This window comes from Typha latifolia, chromosome 7, assembly GCF_019914945.1.
Source record: "Typha latifolia isolate L0001 chromosome 7, TyphaL0001v2, whole genome shotgun sequence".
NCBI classification, from domain to species: Eukaryota; Viridiplantae; Streptophyta; class Magnoliopsida; order Poales; family Typhaceae; genus Typha; species Typha latifolia.
In genome coordinates, this window is record NC_133092.1 from 4,255,085 (window position 1) to 4,274,608 (window position 19,524).

The window sequence follows — 19,524 nt, forward strand, 5'->3', positions numbered from 1 at the left end:
TTTAGTAATTTGGTACTAAAATAACATGAGAGTGTTAAATGAGATGAGAAAAAAATGAGTTGGGTTATAAAAACTAAAAAATAATGTGTAAATTATAAAATAGATAAAATATAAGGTATAATTTATAAAAATCTTAAAATAAAATCTTACGGCAGGGAATAATGGAAGGATTCCCTCAACTAACTTTTCCCAAGTGATAGAGATAACTGGAATAGTATACGTGAAGACAGAGATAATAAAACAGCAATATTAATAATTTAGCGGTACTGTTAATATTAACGGCGAGGAAACTTTCATATGACAACTTTTGAGGGACCCTAATTATTATAGCGATTATTGTTTCAGCCGTTTGATGTGACGCCGTCTAGAGAAGGTCAAACATAGACCTCCACGTGGGACACTAATGAATTTTCTTTTTATTAATACAGGTGTAAGCCAATTAAACACAGCCACGGCAACGGAGGACAACACGGCGACCGTTAGTTGACGCATTGACGGCCGTTACGGCATGCGGTGACGATGGTTGACGTTGTTCCCTCTCAGCAGTGGGGACCGACGGATGCTTCCCCTTTCCTCTTCTCCATCTTATAAAATAACAACACATGGGTCATGCCATACATGGGTGCATGCATGGCATGGGAGACTCATGGGCATGGATAGGAGGGGGTTGGGGGGTGGGGCCACGTGGGGACCATGAAAGGGCCACCTATGGCTAGGGCTTTTCTTCTAGCCTCCCTCTATGGGAAGGCAATCGCTAAAATGTCGAAATTACCCCTCGCACTGACGCTATTCTACTAATCCACCCCGAATCCGGTATGAGTGCTAATGGGCCTCTTGTTATTTGATCCGGATCCCGAGTTCCCCATTCAATTGGCTGCCAAATTTATTGGATCGGATTCGGATTATCTTTCTTGGATCCGCATCCAATATATGTGACAATTTAACTTTTAAATGGTTTTAGGTTTACTATAATCCAGCTTAGGTCATAAATGGATTAACTCACTTAATCTGATTGTTCCACGGTTCATATTCATATTTATTATCTTAACTCATTTAAATTCATCCTGAATAATTATTTAAATTTAATTATTTAAGCTGTTTAATAAATAATTATGTTCCTATGTAATATTTTAATTTATTTAATAAATGTGCCGTGTATTATGTTGTTTTTTAGTTGACCCGAATCCATCTCAACTAGAGAAGAACTCAAAGGAGATAAAAAGGAGCTTTGTTTTTTAATATATATTTTTTTGTCTAGTGTACCCAAATAGATGTTTTGAGAAAATTAATTTTCTCTATAATGTGGAATACTATGGTGATTACACTAATTAGACAATCTCATTGAGCGTCACCTTGCATTATAAACCATAATGATTATACTAATTATAAGATACTCTTTTGACCTCTTTATATTTTCTCAAAAAGCCTAAAATACTACAAAATCTCAAGTTCACTTCAAGAATAAATTTTTGTAATTCTAGAGTACAATATCTTAATCCAGAATAATAATTAAATATTATAATAAGAAATATTTTAAAATATAAATACTATTAATTAAAATTATATCTTATATTACACTGATTAAATAAAAAATTATTTATCGTATAAAAAGTAAAACACTTTATTTATTTATTTTATATCACAACAAAAATAATTATTATACTTTTATTTTAAAATAAAAGTGAGCATAATGATAGTAATTTATAGAATGAATAAGAATACCTATTTTAGAATTGAAGGAGACCAAAATACCTTCCAATGCTATGCATCTTTTGGAGTACATTCTAAGGAGCTCATAGCAAAGGGTCCACGTAGGTGGACTCACAAAACAAACCTTGGACCATAACTCAACGCAGTAGCCGGTCGACACGTGGCTCCACGAGCTCATGGAGCTCTCTAAAATCTACGGTACAAACACCGTCCTGTGTGGGCTTAAACGACCTAGCGAAGAAAAAGCTAAATGATAGTTCGAGTCACGTATGCGTAAGGGGGTGAGAGAAATCATAGGCCCACCGCGAGAATCCTCACGATAGGTTCCCCAGGGGGGATTCCGTGGTTACCGCAAACCGCAGGGGTAATTCGTCAAGTTGGAATAATTCCATGGACCCCGCTTCCCGTGGTGGGTGGGGTCCACTTTATGGTATGATGGATGGTTCATGGACCCGTTTGGGATCATCAATGATGATGATGATGCTGTGGCATGGAAGGATCAGATGAGAAGATTTGAATCGTTTGAGAAAGGGAAGGCGAGGAGTGATATCTTCACTCCGTAGATATCATGGTCTTATTGTTACCGGCACGAACCAGTAACCCAGTGGCTGGATACGTGAGAATGGTAAAAGGAACATGTAAGTAGACTATTCTTCTAATATTAATTATGAACTCAATAGTATCTCGTTGACCTCATTTTAACGTAGCTTTGTTTTTATTTTATTTTATTAAGGAACTTCTCTACGTTAACAGCGAGTAAATTTAATAAGACTGTTTTATTAGATTATAAGGAGTAGTAATCTTAGATGCGGTTCCTTCAGTACTAAAATTTTAATGAGCATAATTTATTGACCGTTTGTTTTTCTCTAGCTTATCATATTTTTGCTATGATAATTATCTCTATTGCCAGTTCTTTTACTAACATATATATTTACTACTAACTAAGAAATCTAGTGACAATTAATATTAAACATTTAAACAGCATAGATGGTGTCCATTGGAAGAGAGTAATTTATAATTACTTCATAAGGGATGTGTCATTCTGCAAAAATCCTCAGGCCCCCCAAGTACATTCGGGGTTGAATGGAATGCAAACGTCAGGGTGGAATGTGCAAAAGTGGCCTCACGACGAAGTTGTAACCTGGAATAGAAGGTTAGCATTAGCAATGAAGTACAAAAACGTCCTAAAAGGAAGGGAGTTAAAATATCAAGAGCTTAATCAAATCTAAGAAAACTTTGATGTCCGCAAGGACTCGTCTCTCTCTCTCTCTTTCAATCCTACGGGAGAAAAGGAAGCGAGACGAGTCAGGAATAATCAACTAAAAAAATAAAGGAAAAAAAAAAAAAAAATCGAAGGAAGAAGATTACACCGTCGGCGAGAGGAATTCAGATCTTTGCTTAGCTTGGGAAGAATCCTTAACCCTAGAATCCAAGTAGAAGTCAACGAATTTTCTTCGGAAGGAGCTCTCTTGTGAGAGGATTTTAGAACCAAGTAAGTGAGTTCGATCCTTCGAATTAGACGTCGATTTTTTGGATTTTGGATTTTTTTTTTCCTTCTTTGGTCGTTTCCCGGCTTTTATGTTTTTTTAGCGTTGATGAATCGCAACTGATGGAGCCCTGGATCGCTTGATTCGGTTCGGATTTCTCTGTTTTTCTTCAGGTTTCGGCTTGCCAAGAGGAAAGGGCGCTATATTTTGGGGGTTCGAGAGGGAAAAAGATCACATTTTGAACTCTCCTTATGGTGCTGTGATCGTTTGGTTTCCATTTCTGGGGAAAAGATCGCAACTTGAATCCCCCTTTTCCTTCTATTCTTTTAACATTTTGTTTGGTTTGGGCCATCTGATTCCTTCTTTATCGTTGGTTGTGGAAAGAGAAAAAGAAAGGTGCAGGAAAAGATTGAGTTTTGAGACTTATTGGAGATCCGGATACACGTCCTTTTTTAGAACTGGAAAGAGGGTTTCTTCTACAAGGCGAGTGGAATCCATAGGATGTTGCAGACTAGAACCTTTGGCTTGGATTCTGTATCTCATACTTATTCGTCTTTTGTTTATAGGTTTAAATGCAAAATATCTTTGCTCCCGCTCCCAGTGGCCCCAATAGAGACTTCCATGCTTGTTTGCGTTTGGTCTTGCTAAATCTTAGAATCCATGTAACAAAATTTTCTCTTTCTTAGTACACAAACATAATCTCCGTGACTTTGAGAAATATGGTACCATCCGGCCCTTCGACTCCAGTCGGCGGAGCTCAACCTGTTCCTCCATCTCACCTGAGAGCGAACTCCGGCATGTTAGGTGGTGGACAGCCTGGTTCTATCCCTTCTCAGCAACCATTCTCTTCCATCGTCTCACCTCGCACTCAATTTAACAATAACAACATGAGTTTACTGGGTAACATCTCAAACGTATCTTCACTTCATAACCACTCCTTGGGGAATGGAGGGCCTGTGTCCTGCAGTGGAATCTCTAATCCTTCTTCAGCTAGTCTTCAGCAGCGAGGTGTTTCTGTAGGTTCTGTTGATATGCTGGGTCAGGTTGATCCCGAGTCACTCTTGTTCACTTCTTCGTCTGGCATGGATCAGGGCCAGCAATTCCAGAACTCTTCTAATAACCAGATTGCTGCTGATCAGCAACAGTCTCAACAAATTGAAGGTATGCAGAACTTCCAGCAGCAGTTGACGATGCAGCAGAACCGACAACAAACACAGCTTCGGGGCGGTTTGGGCAATGTAGGCACCATGGGTCCTGTTAAGTTGGAGCCACAAATGGGACCTTCCGATCAGAATGGGCAGCAGTTGCAGTCCTTGCGGGGGATGGGTGCTGTCAAAATGGAGCAGCAACATATGCAGTCAATGAGGACCCTGGGTCCAGTTAAATTGGAACATTCAGATTCATCATTGTTTCTGCAGCAACAGCAACAACAGCATCATCAGCAGCAACAACAGCATCAGCAGCACTTACTGCAAATGTCAAGGCAATCATCACAAGCTGCTGCTGCACAGCTCAGCCTCTTGCAGCAGCAGAGGATGTTGCAGCTGCAACAGCGGCAGCAGCAACAACAGCATCAGCAACAGCAGATTCTGAAGACCCTGCCTCAGCAACGTAACCAGTTGCAACAACAGCTTCAGCCAAGTCTTCCTGTTAGACCTCAAGTAAAATCCACCTTATATGAGCCCGGAATGTGCGCTCGACGTTTGACCCATTATATGTATCATCAGCAGCACAGACCAGAAGTAAGTTCTTACGTTCTTGATGAAATAGTGGACTCTTCTGAATCAGATCATTATTTTCTCCTCTTTTTTTTCTTACAACTCTTTACCTCATGTAGGACAATAATATAGAGTTCTGGAGGAAATTTGTTGCAGAGTACTTTGCTCCAAATGCCAAGAAGAGGTGGTGTGTTTCATTCTACGGAAGTGGACGCCAGACTACTGGTGTTTTCCCACAGGTATGTCTGGCTCGTGTATTCGAAGTCTGTCTTGTGTCCAAGCAGTCAAAAAGTTTTAGCTCATCAATGTAGATCATTTCAGGATGATCTAATCAATGAGAGTACTATGTTTCAGGATGTGTGGCACTGTGAAATTTGCAACCGGAAGCCTGGCCGGGGTTTTGGTATGCGGTTATTTTTCGAGAATACTTTCAGTGCCCTGGTTCTTGAGATGCATACAGCTGAATTATTATTTTGTATTCTTGTTAATCATGAATTGGTTTACTTTTGGTCATTTAGTCTTCATCTTACTGATGAGTATTCTCTTTTATATGGTCCTTCTTTTATGTTAGTTTGTTGCTGTTGTTTGTAAAAACAGAAACAACTGTTGAGGTTTTGCCAAGACTATTCCAAATTAAGTATGCTAGTGGTACTTTGGAGGAACTTCTGTATGTTGATATGCCCCGGGAGTACCAGAATGCATCGGGTCAGATAGTCCTGGATTATGCTAAAGCAATTCAAGAGAGTGTCTTTGAGCAATTACGCGTGGTACGTGAAGGTCAGCTACGGATTGTTTTCTCCCCTGATTTAAAGGTACAAATGTTACTGCAGAAATTTCTTCTGTACAGTGGATGGCAATCTTCTTCCATTCTAAGTAACTTCTAACATGTTTTCTGCTCCTAGATTTGCTCTTGGGAGTTCTGTGCTAGACATCATGAGGAACTTATCCCTCGAAGATTGTTAATACCTCAGGTCAGGGAATTGGTTATACTTCCTTCCCTACTCTGGTTTGGCCCACAAGAATCTCTCTGTAACTTCTGGTTTGCTATTTCATGTTTCACCAATGCAGTTAAGTCAGCTTGGGGCTGCGGTGCAGAAATATCAGAATGCTTCTCAAAATGCATCTACCAGTGTATTTGTTCAGGGTTTACAAAATAATTGTGATTCGTAAGTTTGCTTCATAATGAGTACTCTAATTATGAGCCAACTTGCACACATCCTTTTAGGCTTTGAGCCGTCTTTGTTTTTGATGCAATAAAGAAGAGTCGAAAAGCTATTCTTATGAAGAGCAGGTGCATTTTTAACAATAAAAACATTGTATTAGACTCGTAAGTCATTCGATGTAAAGCTTTTCTAGTTTTGACTAGTTAGAAGTCAAAGTGGCCAAGTGGGAACTTAGCTGAGCTTCATGATGGATCTACCAGCCTTCTATTTATTATTACATCACATGCTGCTCTGGATACTTATATCACACAGTTAAACATAAATGACTTACGATTCTCAAAAAGTTTATGATGCCTTCTTAGAAATGCATTTCCTGATTGCTCAGCTAGAAGTGCTACCATATCTGTTTAGTCTTTTTTTATTTTTTTATTTTTTGTGCCTGATCTATCTTTTCTGGAGTTTGTGGGTGCCATGGGCAGGTGATTTCCACAGTTTGTTCTACTTCAGTTAGGAACTTACATTGGGGGCACAACCAGATTACCAAGGAAAAAGTTTTGAGAAAATCTAGTTATCTTCTTTCAAATTGATGTGTATTACAATTTCTTTTTATGTGCCATTTTGCCATGCTTTAATGGAAATATTCGATTATCCTTTAAAGGGGAAGTCTTGGATATAAATGTTTTCTTCTGCGAGTGTATCTCTTGCATATTCGATGGCATTTTTTCTTATAATATCTTATCTTCTTATCATGATAATTGAGTAAGCTTGCTACTGTATCTTTTCCTGAAACAAAAGAATGTAATGGTATTTTTCTTGGTTGGTTCTACAGATTTGTGGCATCTGCTCGTCAGTTGGCCAAGGCTCTGGAGGTTCCACTTGTAAATGACTTAGGATATACGAAGAGATATGTTCGTTGCCTTCAGGTAGTTTGATCTCTTACTATTCTCTACTTGTCGCATGTTGATGGCTTTTTCCTGTGAACTAGATTCTTTATAAAATTTGTTATTTTACAATTGTAACCTTCTTGTACGTTTTTTTTTCTTGTTTAGGTTAGTGCCTTAGTTTTTCCTCAGCGTGTTGTCATTTTTATAATCAAGGCATATATTTCGAGTTCTGTTAACAAATTTTGTTTGGAAAATGTTCTATAACACATTTACACAACATGTCCTTTCCTTGAAAAAAGATGTGCCAAGTGAAGGAATACAAATGACTTGTGATTTGGACCTTTTGAGGTCTATCTAAAGTTCTATGATTTCGAATAAAAGATGTAGGGCAGAGAATATTGTTCAATTTGACACGATAAATGCTTTATCTGAGGCTTACAATATCTATCAGGTAGTTCATATCCTGTTTATGTTGCCCTAAAAGACCAAAAGGCCCAAAACACATCCTCATTTTCTTGTGCAAATGTCAAGCTCATTGGAGAATGAAACACAAGCTAACACATTTGGTTTGAAATAACTATTGAGATAAAAAAAATTGATGTTTTGTGGTAACCATGTTTTCTTTGGTATTCATGCGAATAACATCCATAGAAATGACTTCTTTTAGATGCAGTGAGATTCTAATTTAATTTACACTTGCGCATGGACACCATACACCTGAATCTCACTTTCAATAAAAAATTTCCAATCACTTCAAAATGAAACGAAATTAAATCTGAAGTTTGGGATGAGAATGCAATGAGTAAATGAAAATCATGTTGCCCGTGCCACCATTATAAGTTTATAACTGATTTTCTGTTTAGCTTAGGTAATATTGTAGGAGTATGCTTGTTCATTGTGAAGACGGTAACTTCATTTTCCTGAATGGTTTAGTAGTATTTATTAAATTAGACTAGTTTCTTCAAGATTGTTATTGTTTGGAATAATACATATAAGAGGCTAGTGTAGTGAAGCTTTATGTGGGCAATCTTTAGATATTCCTACCTCAATAATTTGGTCTATATCCTGGAGCTTCTATGTTGTGACAAGTCTTTCATTCAATAATCTTGTTTACATGGATTGTGGATATTGGTGTCATAGAAGTGTCTGCTATGAGTTCAGACAGAAGGTGTGGAACTTCTGCAGGGTTCTCTATGATTTAGTAATTAAGTATCAAGTATCCTTACCTACTTTCTTGCAAGCTTGAGGTCATAAATTATTCACAATTTTAATTGTGACAAATTATCATGTTACATGCTCGTGTGCACCTGCTCTTTTCTAAATAAAAGACGGGAATTAGATTTTGATTTTTTTTTAAATTTTCGGATGTATTTTATTTAAAAAGTAGATTTGATTTTAGAGTGTCAAATTTGATTTAACTCCTAAAAATCTAGGAGATTTGCTTGTTAGTTTGTTTTGAGGTAAGTTTTGTTAGGATTTGATTGATTTCTAAGTTAAAAGGTTGTAGTTTAGTTATATATTGGACTAGGAAAGATCCGAATAAGATCAATTTGTGATTCATGTAATCTTCTCATCTTTATATATGGAGGTGATGAGAATTCTGGAAAGAAAGAAAAAAATATGAAATTTTGAGAAATAAGATTATTTGTGGAGGATTCCACATTTATTCCTTTTCCCCTTCTCCCTCTTCTCTTCCCCCCTCCTCTCCTCTTATTTGTAGTGGATACCACGCTTCCTTTGTCCCCCACAATCTAGTTGGGTTTGATCTTCTTTCTCCAATGGCTTGATGTGTTATCTTTTGTTTTTCCTATCTATCTTGTCATGCTAGAATGGAAAGAATGCTTGGAGGCAGATAAAGAGATTCATAAAGGCTCTATTTTTACTCCTTGGGGTGTGTGGTGATCCTTATCTGTCTAACTGAGACTAGGGATATGATTGTTGTCACCTATTTATGGAAATTTTACCTGATGAAGTAGGATGTGAGCTGACATTTTGCAAGCAAATCAATGTCAATTTCAATCATTTGGCAAACCACTGGATTGTGAAAATGTATTGTTGAAGAGGAAAAGCAGAACCTCCATGAGGCATGGAAGGATGGTGAGGTCTCCGGTGATGTTGGAGAGAAGGGGGACATTCGCGCCACCCAAGCAATGAAAGGTTGTGAGGATGGGTCTTGCAAAGCTGACAATAAGGTCTTTGGACATTCACAGCAGCAAGGATGCCCTTGTGGGATGAAGCAGATGGTGTGTAGGCCTTCTATAAAATCTCTAATTGCCTTTTGACAAATATCAGCATGCTGATGTGCTTTGATTCACAGTGACAACTGCCCGATTATGAGTCTCGAGATCTAGTAGAATCTGGATTCCCCTTAACATACCGGGGAAACATGCCCCACATTTTCTTTACCTTTTTCCTTTTTGCTGGCTCCACCTTCATATTTGGGAACCTGCAAATATTGGGATGGGTAGAAGCAAAATCTAGGAAGACGGCAAAGGCATAAATTTAGAAGGATCTGCTGGCCAGAGGTCTGCCTTTTGTTTGTTGCTAGCTATAAGTTTAAATGTTGCTTAGTTGCGGAAGTCTAGGTACAATTTATGCCAATATGTTTCTCTTAATATCTTGTATCTTGGCTGGATAGTACAGGTTTCTGCTTATAATTTCTATTAAAGATGTGGTAACATCGTGTGGTGAGTACTCAGGTAGACAATCTTGTCATATAGTAGTCCAAAGTAAATAATCTTTTTTTTTGTGATGGAAAACAACTTGCTGATAAGTAATGGACATTTTACAAACGAACTGTTTTGGCATGGAAAGGTAAACCAGGAACACCTGAGATACTGCCATGCAACCAAAGTTCATAAACTGTTTGTAACTAGTCTGTAAGTAAGTATAGAGTTACTCTTTTTGGATATCCGTCAATCTAGTGCCTTGGCTGAATACAATAGATTTTCTGTTACTATTGACCGATAGATACTTGGTTGTATGCCCATAAAGCCATAACACAGTTCAACTACAACCTTCTTACTGGCAGGCTTCCTGTATTTTGTTTAAGTATCATCTTTACATTACATCTTGAGTTCTCTAGATGTTGACTTTTCACAAAACAATATATTTTGTGCAACTGACTTATCAAGAACTATCACTCCACCTTTGGTTAATTGATTCAATAATGCAGATATCGGAGGTGGTAAACAGTATGAAGGATCTGATTGATTACAGCAGAGAAACAGGGAAAGGACCTATGGGTAAGCCTTTCCTTTCCCCCTCCTCTAGTTTCCTTTTGTATATGGGAAGCTCTATATTGTTTATTCAGTTAGTTGTGCCATCCTCAATTCCTCAGCCTACATTTATTACAAATTCATGTGCTTCATTACTTTTATTATCACTCAAACCTGTTCTGAACAATTTCAAATAAATGTGGTTAATGCAGAAAACCACAGGTGCTTTTACTTGGATTTGCTTTCATAAACGTGTAAGTGGTGAATTAGGTCTGGTTCATGCAACTGGGCTTAGGGCACAGATAATTAAATATCTCTAGGAGCACTTGATATATAAACTGACATATCTTACTATCTTAGTACTTACTATATAGAAACATCTTTTGCCTTTACAGAACAAATACTCTCTAGCATGCGGTCTATGGATTTTGTGGGGCCTGCATGCCATTAAAAAGGTTTTTGGTTGTCTGGAGATGAGTGTGTGCCCATGTAGATTTAAGCAATGATGTGACACTTTTTTCATTTTGCCGGAATCTACAATTGTTAGATTTGATGGAGTTTCTTTGAAGTTTTTTTTTTTAATGTAAACTTGAGTTGTATTGCTATTATTTGATTGTCTACTGCAAAATTATCACACAAACTTGCACTTAATCTTCGTTCAGATAGCCTGATCAACTTTCCGCGGAGAACTTCTGCTTCTTCTGCACTGTATCCTCAACAAGTCAGACTGCCTGAGGATCAACAAACAATCAGCCAAAGTACAACATATAATGATCAGAACTCTGCTCAAGCAACTGCTGTTCAGATTTCTTCTGCAAACAATGGCGCAGTGACCGCAAGTAATTCCCTTAACAATTTGCCATCCACATGCAGCACAACTACCATTGCTGGTCTTCTCCACCAAAACTCAATGAATGCCAGGCAAGAGAATCAGATGAGTAATGCAAACAGCCCTTATGGTGGTGGGAACACAGTGCAAATACCTTCAGCCAGCTCTTCCAATTCAATACCCCCATCCCAACCCAATGTATCTTCACCTTTCCCGTCTCCCACCCCATCCACATCGAACAACAATATGATTCCAACATCTCATAATGCTGCCCACTTGAGCTCTGCCAATTCACCTGCAAATATGTCTGCATTGCAACAATCGGCAACACAATCTCATCAAGCTGACCCAACTGAATCGCCAAGTTCTGTTCAGCAAATTTTACAAGAGATGATGATGACCTCTCAGCTAAATGGTGTCGGAGCCATGCGAAATGACATGAAGGGCATTAATGGAGTGACACCAGCTATGAATGGAGGGAACTGCTTGGTTGGAAATGGGATAGAAAACAATGCCAGCATAGGTGGGATGGGGTATGGAAGTATTGGTGGAATGGGCACATCTGGCGCAGTCAGTGGGATGATTGCAGCAATGTCAAATAATGTTATGGCCATGAATGGGAGGGTTGGAATGAATAACATCACACAGGATCCAACTGCCATGAATCATCAGCAACAACAGGATATGGGAAACAAGCTGTTAGGCGGGCTTGGAACAGTTAACAGCTTCAATAGTCTTCAGTTTGACTGGAAAACCTCACCCTAGCAATTAAAAAAAGAACAACTCTCTGCAACAAATTTAACTTGATAAAAGAAAGAAAGTCGCCATCTGTTTCTTGCTCAAAGTTCTCTAAACTTTACAGGAATCTCTTTGCTCTCTGCTAAATTCTCAGAATCAATGACGAAGTTTAGCTTCAGTTCATCCATTCTGTTATCCCAATAGCTCAGGGATTTCCAAGTTTCTATGCAAGCCATCTTAATTTACTGTTCCATTTTTATAGAAGAAGAGTTGGGGGGGGAGGGGGATAGATAAGTAGTTGTGGCAGTTGTTGGTGCTCTTTATACAACCAATGGTGGTCCTTCTTCTTAGTTAGCTTTACTCGGAGGAGCTTGAAGAGATGTCTCCTCCGGCCAAATTTTCTAGACACCGCACGTTCCAAGATACAAGACATCGGGATTGCGATTGCAAATGTAAAGTGTGGTGAGTCTACTCCTCTCCCCTCTTTTCTAATGTTATTGCTTGTAACAGTACTTGAGCACATAAATTCACTAGTTAGACATCAATTAGAATTTGCCGTTTGTCTGTTGATAATACATGATTAGGACAAAGGAAACTATCTTATTTCTCTTCGTTTTTGTGGGCTTTTCATGTATTGCATCGCAGATATGCCCTTGAATTGCTTTTATGATCTGAAGTGGAAATGATTTGTTCCCGTTCCTTAGATAATATACTGTAGTACCTAAAAGAATTATTTACAGGTGAAGATGTTATCTATCGTCGTCAGGGATAAAGATGTAATCAATCCTTCGGCCAACATTACGTGGGATTGTGCTCTCTCTCTTCTGAACTAGACCACCTAATGAGTAGAATATTAATCTTACCGATAGTTAGTGAAATAATCTCCTCCTTTCCTTTTGCTATTAAGTTTGTGATGATTTAGTTCGATCAAAAAAAAATAGTTTGAGATGTGACTAATTTCGTCAAAAACTTTGATTATGAATCTTATACATATGCATCGAAACAGGCCAAATCAGTCGATATCAAGCACGTATATCTAACGAAACGACGTTTTCTTAGTAAAATACTATTTTCTTTCTCTCCTTTTGTTATCCTTTCATTTTATTTTTATAATATTCTTATAATACTGCCATTACAAAATTAAAACTACAAACACCTAGGGTGAAAACAGTACGGAAGATAGTGCTTAACCAATATTTTGATCCAAATTTTGGTTCGGAACGGATATTAGATGGATAATAAAATTTAAAATTATATTCTAACTAAATGAATACAGAGAATTTTTGAATATGATTTAGATAATTTTTAAATAGAGGATCAAATCTTAAATAAATATGGATTTAATTTAGACACAAATTATGACTTTCACGGAGATAATTAACACAAAATATTAAGAGTTTAAAAAAATTGCATGTCAAATACATATTGATTTAGCAAATCAATCTCTATAAATAATATAGAACACATTATTAGTAACAATATTAATATAAACCATTTAAAATAAACAAATTAAAAACTATAAAATATTTTTAAAAAAATGCAGGTAAATGGATATTCGACCCATATTTGTATTCGTATTTTAGTTTTTTTACTCGTATATGAATCTAGATATAAATGAGTTGCACAAATCATAAAGGGGTCATTGGGTGGCATAAAATATTTAGTTTTTTATGATGTATTTTGATTATAAAGGGATTTATTCGAGTTATAAATGAGTTTATTCATGTTATAAACAGATTTTTTTCGTGTCATAAATAAGTTAGTCAGATTATAAATAAGTTATCGTGTCATAAATAAGTTGGTGGGTCGTAAACGAGTTAACGAATTGAGGCAATAAATACGAACACAACTCATTTAATAATTGTGTTAGACGATATTAATCTATTTATAACCCGAACACGGTTAAACTATATCCAAACATGTTTAAAAGCCGAGTTACGGCATCATGTCAACTTTTGCGACCGCCGGCTCTCTTCCTCTTTTGTCTTATAATTCTCCAAGATGGTAGCATCCAATAAGTCCAGAGCTCAAGACCAAGAACCTCTCATTCCTACCCTCTTCCCCCTCCTTGTCCATGGAAGCTTCCCATCATCAGAAGCATCCAATAAGTCCAGAGCTCTAATGGACTACTTAGGACTTCATCAGAAAGAGTGTTTTTGTGTAAAAGAGCTTTTTCTCTTATACCCAGGATATACCATATTTTTATCAAAAATAATAAAATATATTATCGGGTTTGGATTATTGGATAATGGACAGATCCGTTAGCCTTCCGTACAAATTATTCGACAACCAAAGAGAGGGAAATCTGGCAAATTGGAATTCGGATCCCTCCAATTGAGGACTTGTTCTTCCTTCTCTAGGAAGGAGGAGAAGCATGATCGCGCGAAATATAAACCAGATTGGTGAATAAAATCGGGGAATTGGCGCAGACCAAGCAGAGAATTAGGAGAAGAAGAATAAGGATAAGATGCCGATAGAGATGCCCAAAGGCCTTCCTTTCTCGGTGGACACGTGGACTCCCGCTTCCAATCGGAAGCGATACCATTTCCTCACCCACGCTCACAAGGATCACCTCGCTGGAATCGCCACCCACGGCTCTTACCCCATCTACGCCACCGGACTCACCAAGACCCTCGCCCTTCACTATTTTCCTCAGGTTCTTCTTTTACTCAAGATTTTTATTGTCTTTGGCGTTTTGGGTCGCTTTTATGGGAATTTTACTCCTTTTAGAGGACTCATTTCGTGTTCACATCCAAAATTGGATCTTTGGGTGTCTTTTTTGCAGCTTGATGAGTCCTTATTTGTGGAGCTCGAGGTCGGTGAGTCGGTGTTCATCGATGATCCGGAAGGGGCTTTTTCTGTCACAGCATACAATGCAAATCACTGCCCAGGTACCAAATTTTGATTTTTTGAAGATTTAAAGATATGTTTAATTTCTGTGAATTCAAAATCTTGTGCCCTTATTTTTTTTTAAAGTTATTTAATTGTATAGTGATAGTTGGATGGACGTTGGGCTTCTTTGGTTGGGATTATGCTTATGAAGAGCATAGTCACAATTGGCTACCATGTGTCTTCGACTTTCTCGGTCCTTGTTTATCATTTTTCTATTAGTGTTGTTGAGCTAGCTATCTACTAGATTTTCTCCTTTCATTTTGAAGTTTTTAAGAAATTTTCCCTAGAATTTGGCACATAAGGGTCTGTGCTATATCGATGAAAGTTTCTGTATACTGTGTACATTGATGCTTGATAATAAACGACGTTTGGTTGGACATATAAACTTTTTGAGTTGACCTTGTTAATTCAGTTGGCCACTTGTGACTGACCATGTTGTCTTTGTACATTGAGCAATCTGGTATGGTTCCTGACGTTTTCTCTCAGCGTGACTATTGGCCTGCTTATAATACTGACATGGTTCCGAATGATCAATGTACAACTTGAATGAAGTTCTTTTTTTTTGGTAGAGCCTATTCCAATACTATACCAACACACTTTGTCAGCCAGTGATAGAACGAGTAACGTTTCATATTCATTGATCTCATTTTCATTCTCTTTGCTGATATGGAAATTTCTTTCAAAAATACGTAGGTGATATGCGAAACAGGCAGAACTTCTTCTTTAAATGGGGGTTCCTTACTTTTCTTCCATAGATTTGTTACGTTTAGTTTTTAAATTAACTCTCAAGGAAATGACTAAATTGGCTGAGAATTATTTGATTGAAGAACTCAGATGATTCCTCAATGGACCTAACCTTCTCATGAAGCTTTTCTCTTTACTCAGGCATATCACCGTGGCCTTTATGGACTTTCGACAAGGTCACTCATTGTCAAGGAAGCCACTGCTTCAGTTGATTTTTTGCTTCTCCTTTTAAAATGCACACAGATTTAGATGCTCTGTTTGCAGTGACTATACCAATTATGCAAATTGTCTCTTTGTTTCTGTTGTTCATTATATCAACATTTAACATTTTTGGGTATAGCAACGAGTTAAGAAATTGATGCCTCATATGCCATGATTTCATCTTTCAGGGGCTGCCATGTTCTTGTTTGAAGGTGAGTTTGGAAATCTACTGCATACTGGGGATTCTCGACTCACACCTGATTGCCTGCAAAATTTGCCTTTGAAGTACATAGCCAAGAAAGGGAGAGAAACTGTGTGTCACCTTGATTACCTTTTTCTAGATTGCACATTTGGTAGATGCTCACTTAAATTTCCAAGCAAGCAATCCTCTATCCAGCAGGTTTTCTATTACTTAACATATGCTCTTGCTCTTTTTAACATAATGTATACTTGGCAGCAGCACCAATTAAACCTGTGAGTCAATGATTTCAGGTGATAAGTTGCATATGGAAGCATCCCCATGCGCCTGTTGTTTATCTTGCATGTGATCTTCTTGGCCAGGAAGAGATACTTGTCCAAGTATCCCAAACATTTGGGTCCAAAATATTTGTTGACAAGACAATCAATTCAGAATGCTTTCAGGCCCTTTCACATGCAGCTCCAGAAATCCTTTCACATGATTCGTCTTGTCGCTTTCAGGTATGGACTCCATTAAAACTGATAAACTGGAATGCAGTTTCACTCTAAGAGCTGGCAACACTCACAACATGTACTTATTTTCTACTATTTGATTTATCAAGTGTTCCTATGTGAGCATACTTTTTGCTGATTGGTGACATTGGTGATATACATAATCTTTCTACTCTGCCCTTAGCAAGGTGCTTAAAAGATATGCAATCACTTCGATGGTTTCTTAATTTCTTTCAAGTTGGATAGAAGATTTTGTTTTATAATTTTAGCTGACTACTGATACGCTGGGTTCAAATTCCAAAGATGCAAAATTTTCTTCCAAAACAAAATTAAACGTGCATTGAGATTTTTTTAGTATGCACTTTCCAGGAAAACTCTTGAGTTCGTTTTGTAATTTGTAATCGTATTTCTTGAAATGTTTATGGCATGCATGACTTAACTTTCCATTCCCACTTCATTGAGGGTAGCATGGTGGTGTCACACTCAATGCACCGAATCATGCTTATAGGTAATACACTATAACAAGATGGTGGTTGGTCTTTTATTGCATGATTAGCAGAACAACTTTCAGGCCAATAGATAGCTCTGATGCTAATTTAGAATGACCAATCTCACAAGCTTAAAATTTGCGATGCAGTTGTTTTTTCTCCACTATATATTATTGTATAAATCTGAATTCTTTTGTATTTGCATGTTGACCTTTTATGCATTGATAAACATTTATGCTACTCAACATCAAGGATTGTAGGTCCATAACATTGCTTTAAGATGCTCAAATAATATATAGCCTTGTTGATCAAAATATAAATGCTAGTTGGTCTGGTACCATTGCTCAGTCTTTCTACCTAACTTCTCTACTGAGTTGTGTTCTACAGATGGTAGGTATTTAAGGAAGCCTTTTCTAGGCCTTTCTGACCTTGATTTTCAAACATCAAATTAGTGGTTTATTATTTTATTGCCTTCTGGTACACATGAAACAGGACCAAAAAGAATTAGTCTGAATTGGTGAGTGCAGGAATGGTGGAGTAACATGTATAAATACATATACAACTACAGACTATCATATATTTTGCATTTCTTTTTTTATGCTCTTGCACAAGGAAATGATACAGCTCCATAATATTCCTTTGCAATTTTAGTTGTATAGTTATTTTTTCTCAGGTAGTAGGTTTCCCCAGGCTTTGTGAAAGAGCAAGTCAAGAACGTGCAGAGGCTCGAGTGAATCTTCAGCCAGAACCATTATTTCTTCGTCCTTCTACACAGTGGTATGCAAGCAATGCTAGATTAGGGATGACTCAACAGCAGAAACTAAGTCTAGAAGAAGCTGAAAAAGATGAGTTTGGAGTTTGGCATGTCTGTTTCTCCATGCATTCTTCCCGAGCTGAGTTGGAGTGTGCATTGCAACTTCTCCAGCCCAAGTGGGTTATTTCCACTACTCCTCCTTGCCTAGCTAGGGAGCTGTCTTATGTCAAGAAACATTGTTTTAAACCCCGTTTAGCCCCTGATGATCCATTGTTGAAATTATTCAAAGTGCCTCTCAGAAAATTTGCATTGGCACCAGCTTTGGTGGCAACCTCAGAGGCTAAGATGAATGTTGATCTTTCTATTTCTGCTGTTGGAGTGTCCACTTCTGATCACAACGAGCTGCAGACTGAGTTGCTTGTGGATCCTCTTGAACTGAAACTTGATTTATCTCCACCATCCAGTGAATTACCAATTACATTATTTGGAAGAGCGAGACTTGGACTCCAAGATTATGACATACTGAAAGAAGAAAAAACAAAGTATTATGTTGCCAACGAGGAAGCAGCAGCACCCTCCACTCAGCACAATTCAGATGTAGAGCAATCAGCGCCCTCACAGGAGGACAACATGGCAGATGGAGTGCAGAAATCATTGTCACTGGATGAGGCAGCTGCAGTTCAAGCATCATTGCTATCTGGGAAAGGTATGGCTGAGTTGAATGTTGATAAATTGGAAGGGGGTGCAGTTAGAAGTGACACATCATTGATAAAATGCTCTAGGAGTTGCAGTGTTTCCGAGCTTAGTACAGAACAAGAAGATTCTGAGAAGGATATGTCATATGTCGGATCATCAAAAGGTCTCAATGCAAGCTTAAGGAAGCTGTACAGATCAATGAACGTGCCTGTTCCTCGACCTCTACCATCATTAGTTGAACTTAAGGAAGTCTCTAAACGGGTTAAGATGGGCTCTGGATCCAATTATAGTAGATTGAGCTGTTGCTATAGTTTACAATGAGATAATCTCTCTTAATCTTTTCTCTGATCATGAGATCATGAGACTTTTCAGCATAATATCATCAAGGCTGCTAACTTCAGTTTGTCACGATGGTAGATTTTTCAGTATTCCAGATGATTTTGAGTGTTTATATGTCATTGAGAATTTATAGGAAACACTGTATATAGAAATTTATCAATTCAGACTGATTACTGAGATGCACAGGCATCACTACTCAATCTCATGTCTGAGACAAGAATTTACATTTGAATTGAAATTCCTCAAAATGAGAACAAAATCTTATGCCTTTGGTTGTAAAGAGGGCATTGGTGTTGGTTCAAGAGAAACTGGTTTTGACAGAGATGGCCAAGGGCATACGAATCGGAAGTCTGGGTTATTACAGGCCAGAAGCATTTTTTTTATGTTCATCAAGTAGCTACTGCATCAGTAAGCACTTTTCGGCATGGTGAAGTACACTGTTAGCTATGAATTGCCTATCATTTGCATACTGATCTTTCTCCAGGATATGGTTGTACCAATTCATTGTAATGTCAGCTCAGATGCTTTCACTGTTTCACATCTTCTGCAGTTCCTTTCCTACGTTGCCTACCTGGAGCAATTGGAGCTCAAAACAATAACAGGGTTTCCTCAATTTTTGTCTTCAATGCAATTCCGATGCATTAGTTTCTATTTACAGAAAAAGGGGGAAAATATATTTTATCCCCTCGTATGCCAAATTCTAATGTGCCTTGTTGGATTTAATTTGTATCACTTACCTCTCTTGTAGTTTTATTGCTTATGATAAAGATTGAGGCGAAAGAAGCATAAGATAACAGATATTTTCACAAAAAATAATTTTCTATTTAGTTAATACAAAACAAAAAAGGTATTTTGTTATCTTTTATTAAAATTAACATTTGTTAGGCAGTTGTATATAATTTAGAACTATAAGGGGTTAAGTGATAAATAACAAATATAGTGAGCTCACTTATTTAAGCCTTAAATGAGCTTA

General features: G+C 37.6%; 2 protein-coding genes across 3 annotated transcripts; both read left to right on the top strand.

Moving 5' to 3' along the window:
- The first annotated feature begins 2,948 nt into the window (after positions 1-2,948).
- Positions 2,949-12,292, top strand: LOC140791846 (transcriptional corepressor SEUSS). 2 transcript variants are annotated; one of them, XM_073142530.1, is made up of 11 exons: positions 2,949-3,202; positions 3,371-3,680; positions 3,764-4,939; positions 5,035-5,154; positions 5,270-5,318; positions 5,513-5,727; positions 5,818-5,886; positions 5,984-6,081; positions 6,908-7,001; positions 10,138-10,207; positions 10,843-12,292. In XM_073142530.1, the coding sequence occupies exons 3-11, from the start codon at positions 3,917-3,919 to the stop codon at positions 11,772-11,774; spliced, it is 2,670 nt and encodes an 889-aa protein (XP_072998631.1). In that variant the 5' UTR covers positions 2,949-3,202; positions 3,371-3,680; positions 3,764-3,916; the 3' UTR covers positions 11,775-12,292. The 2 variants fall into 2 exon arrangements, with proteins under 2 accessions (XP_072998631.1, XP_072998630.1); XM_073142529.1 differs by having other exon boundaries at positions 2,960-3,202; positions 3,371-4,939.
- Positions 12,293-13,982: 1,690 nt separating this feature from the next.
- On the top strand, positions 13,983-19,345 carry LOC140791847 (uncharacterized). The gene is made up of 5 exons (XM_073142532.1): positions 13,983-14,403; positions 14,533-14,638; positions 15,773-15,984; positions 16,077-16,283; positions 17,436-19,345. Exons 1-5 carry the CDS (start codon positions 14,215-14,217, stop codon positions 18,531-18,533), a joined length of 1,812 nt encoding a protein of 603 aa, XP_072998633.1. The 5' UTR covers positions 13,983-14,214; the 3' UTR covers positions 18,534-19,345.
- The last annotated feature ends 179 nt before the right edge of the window (positions 19,346-19,524 follow it).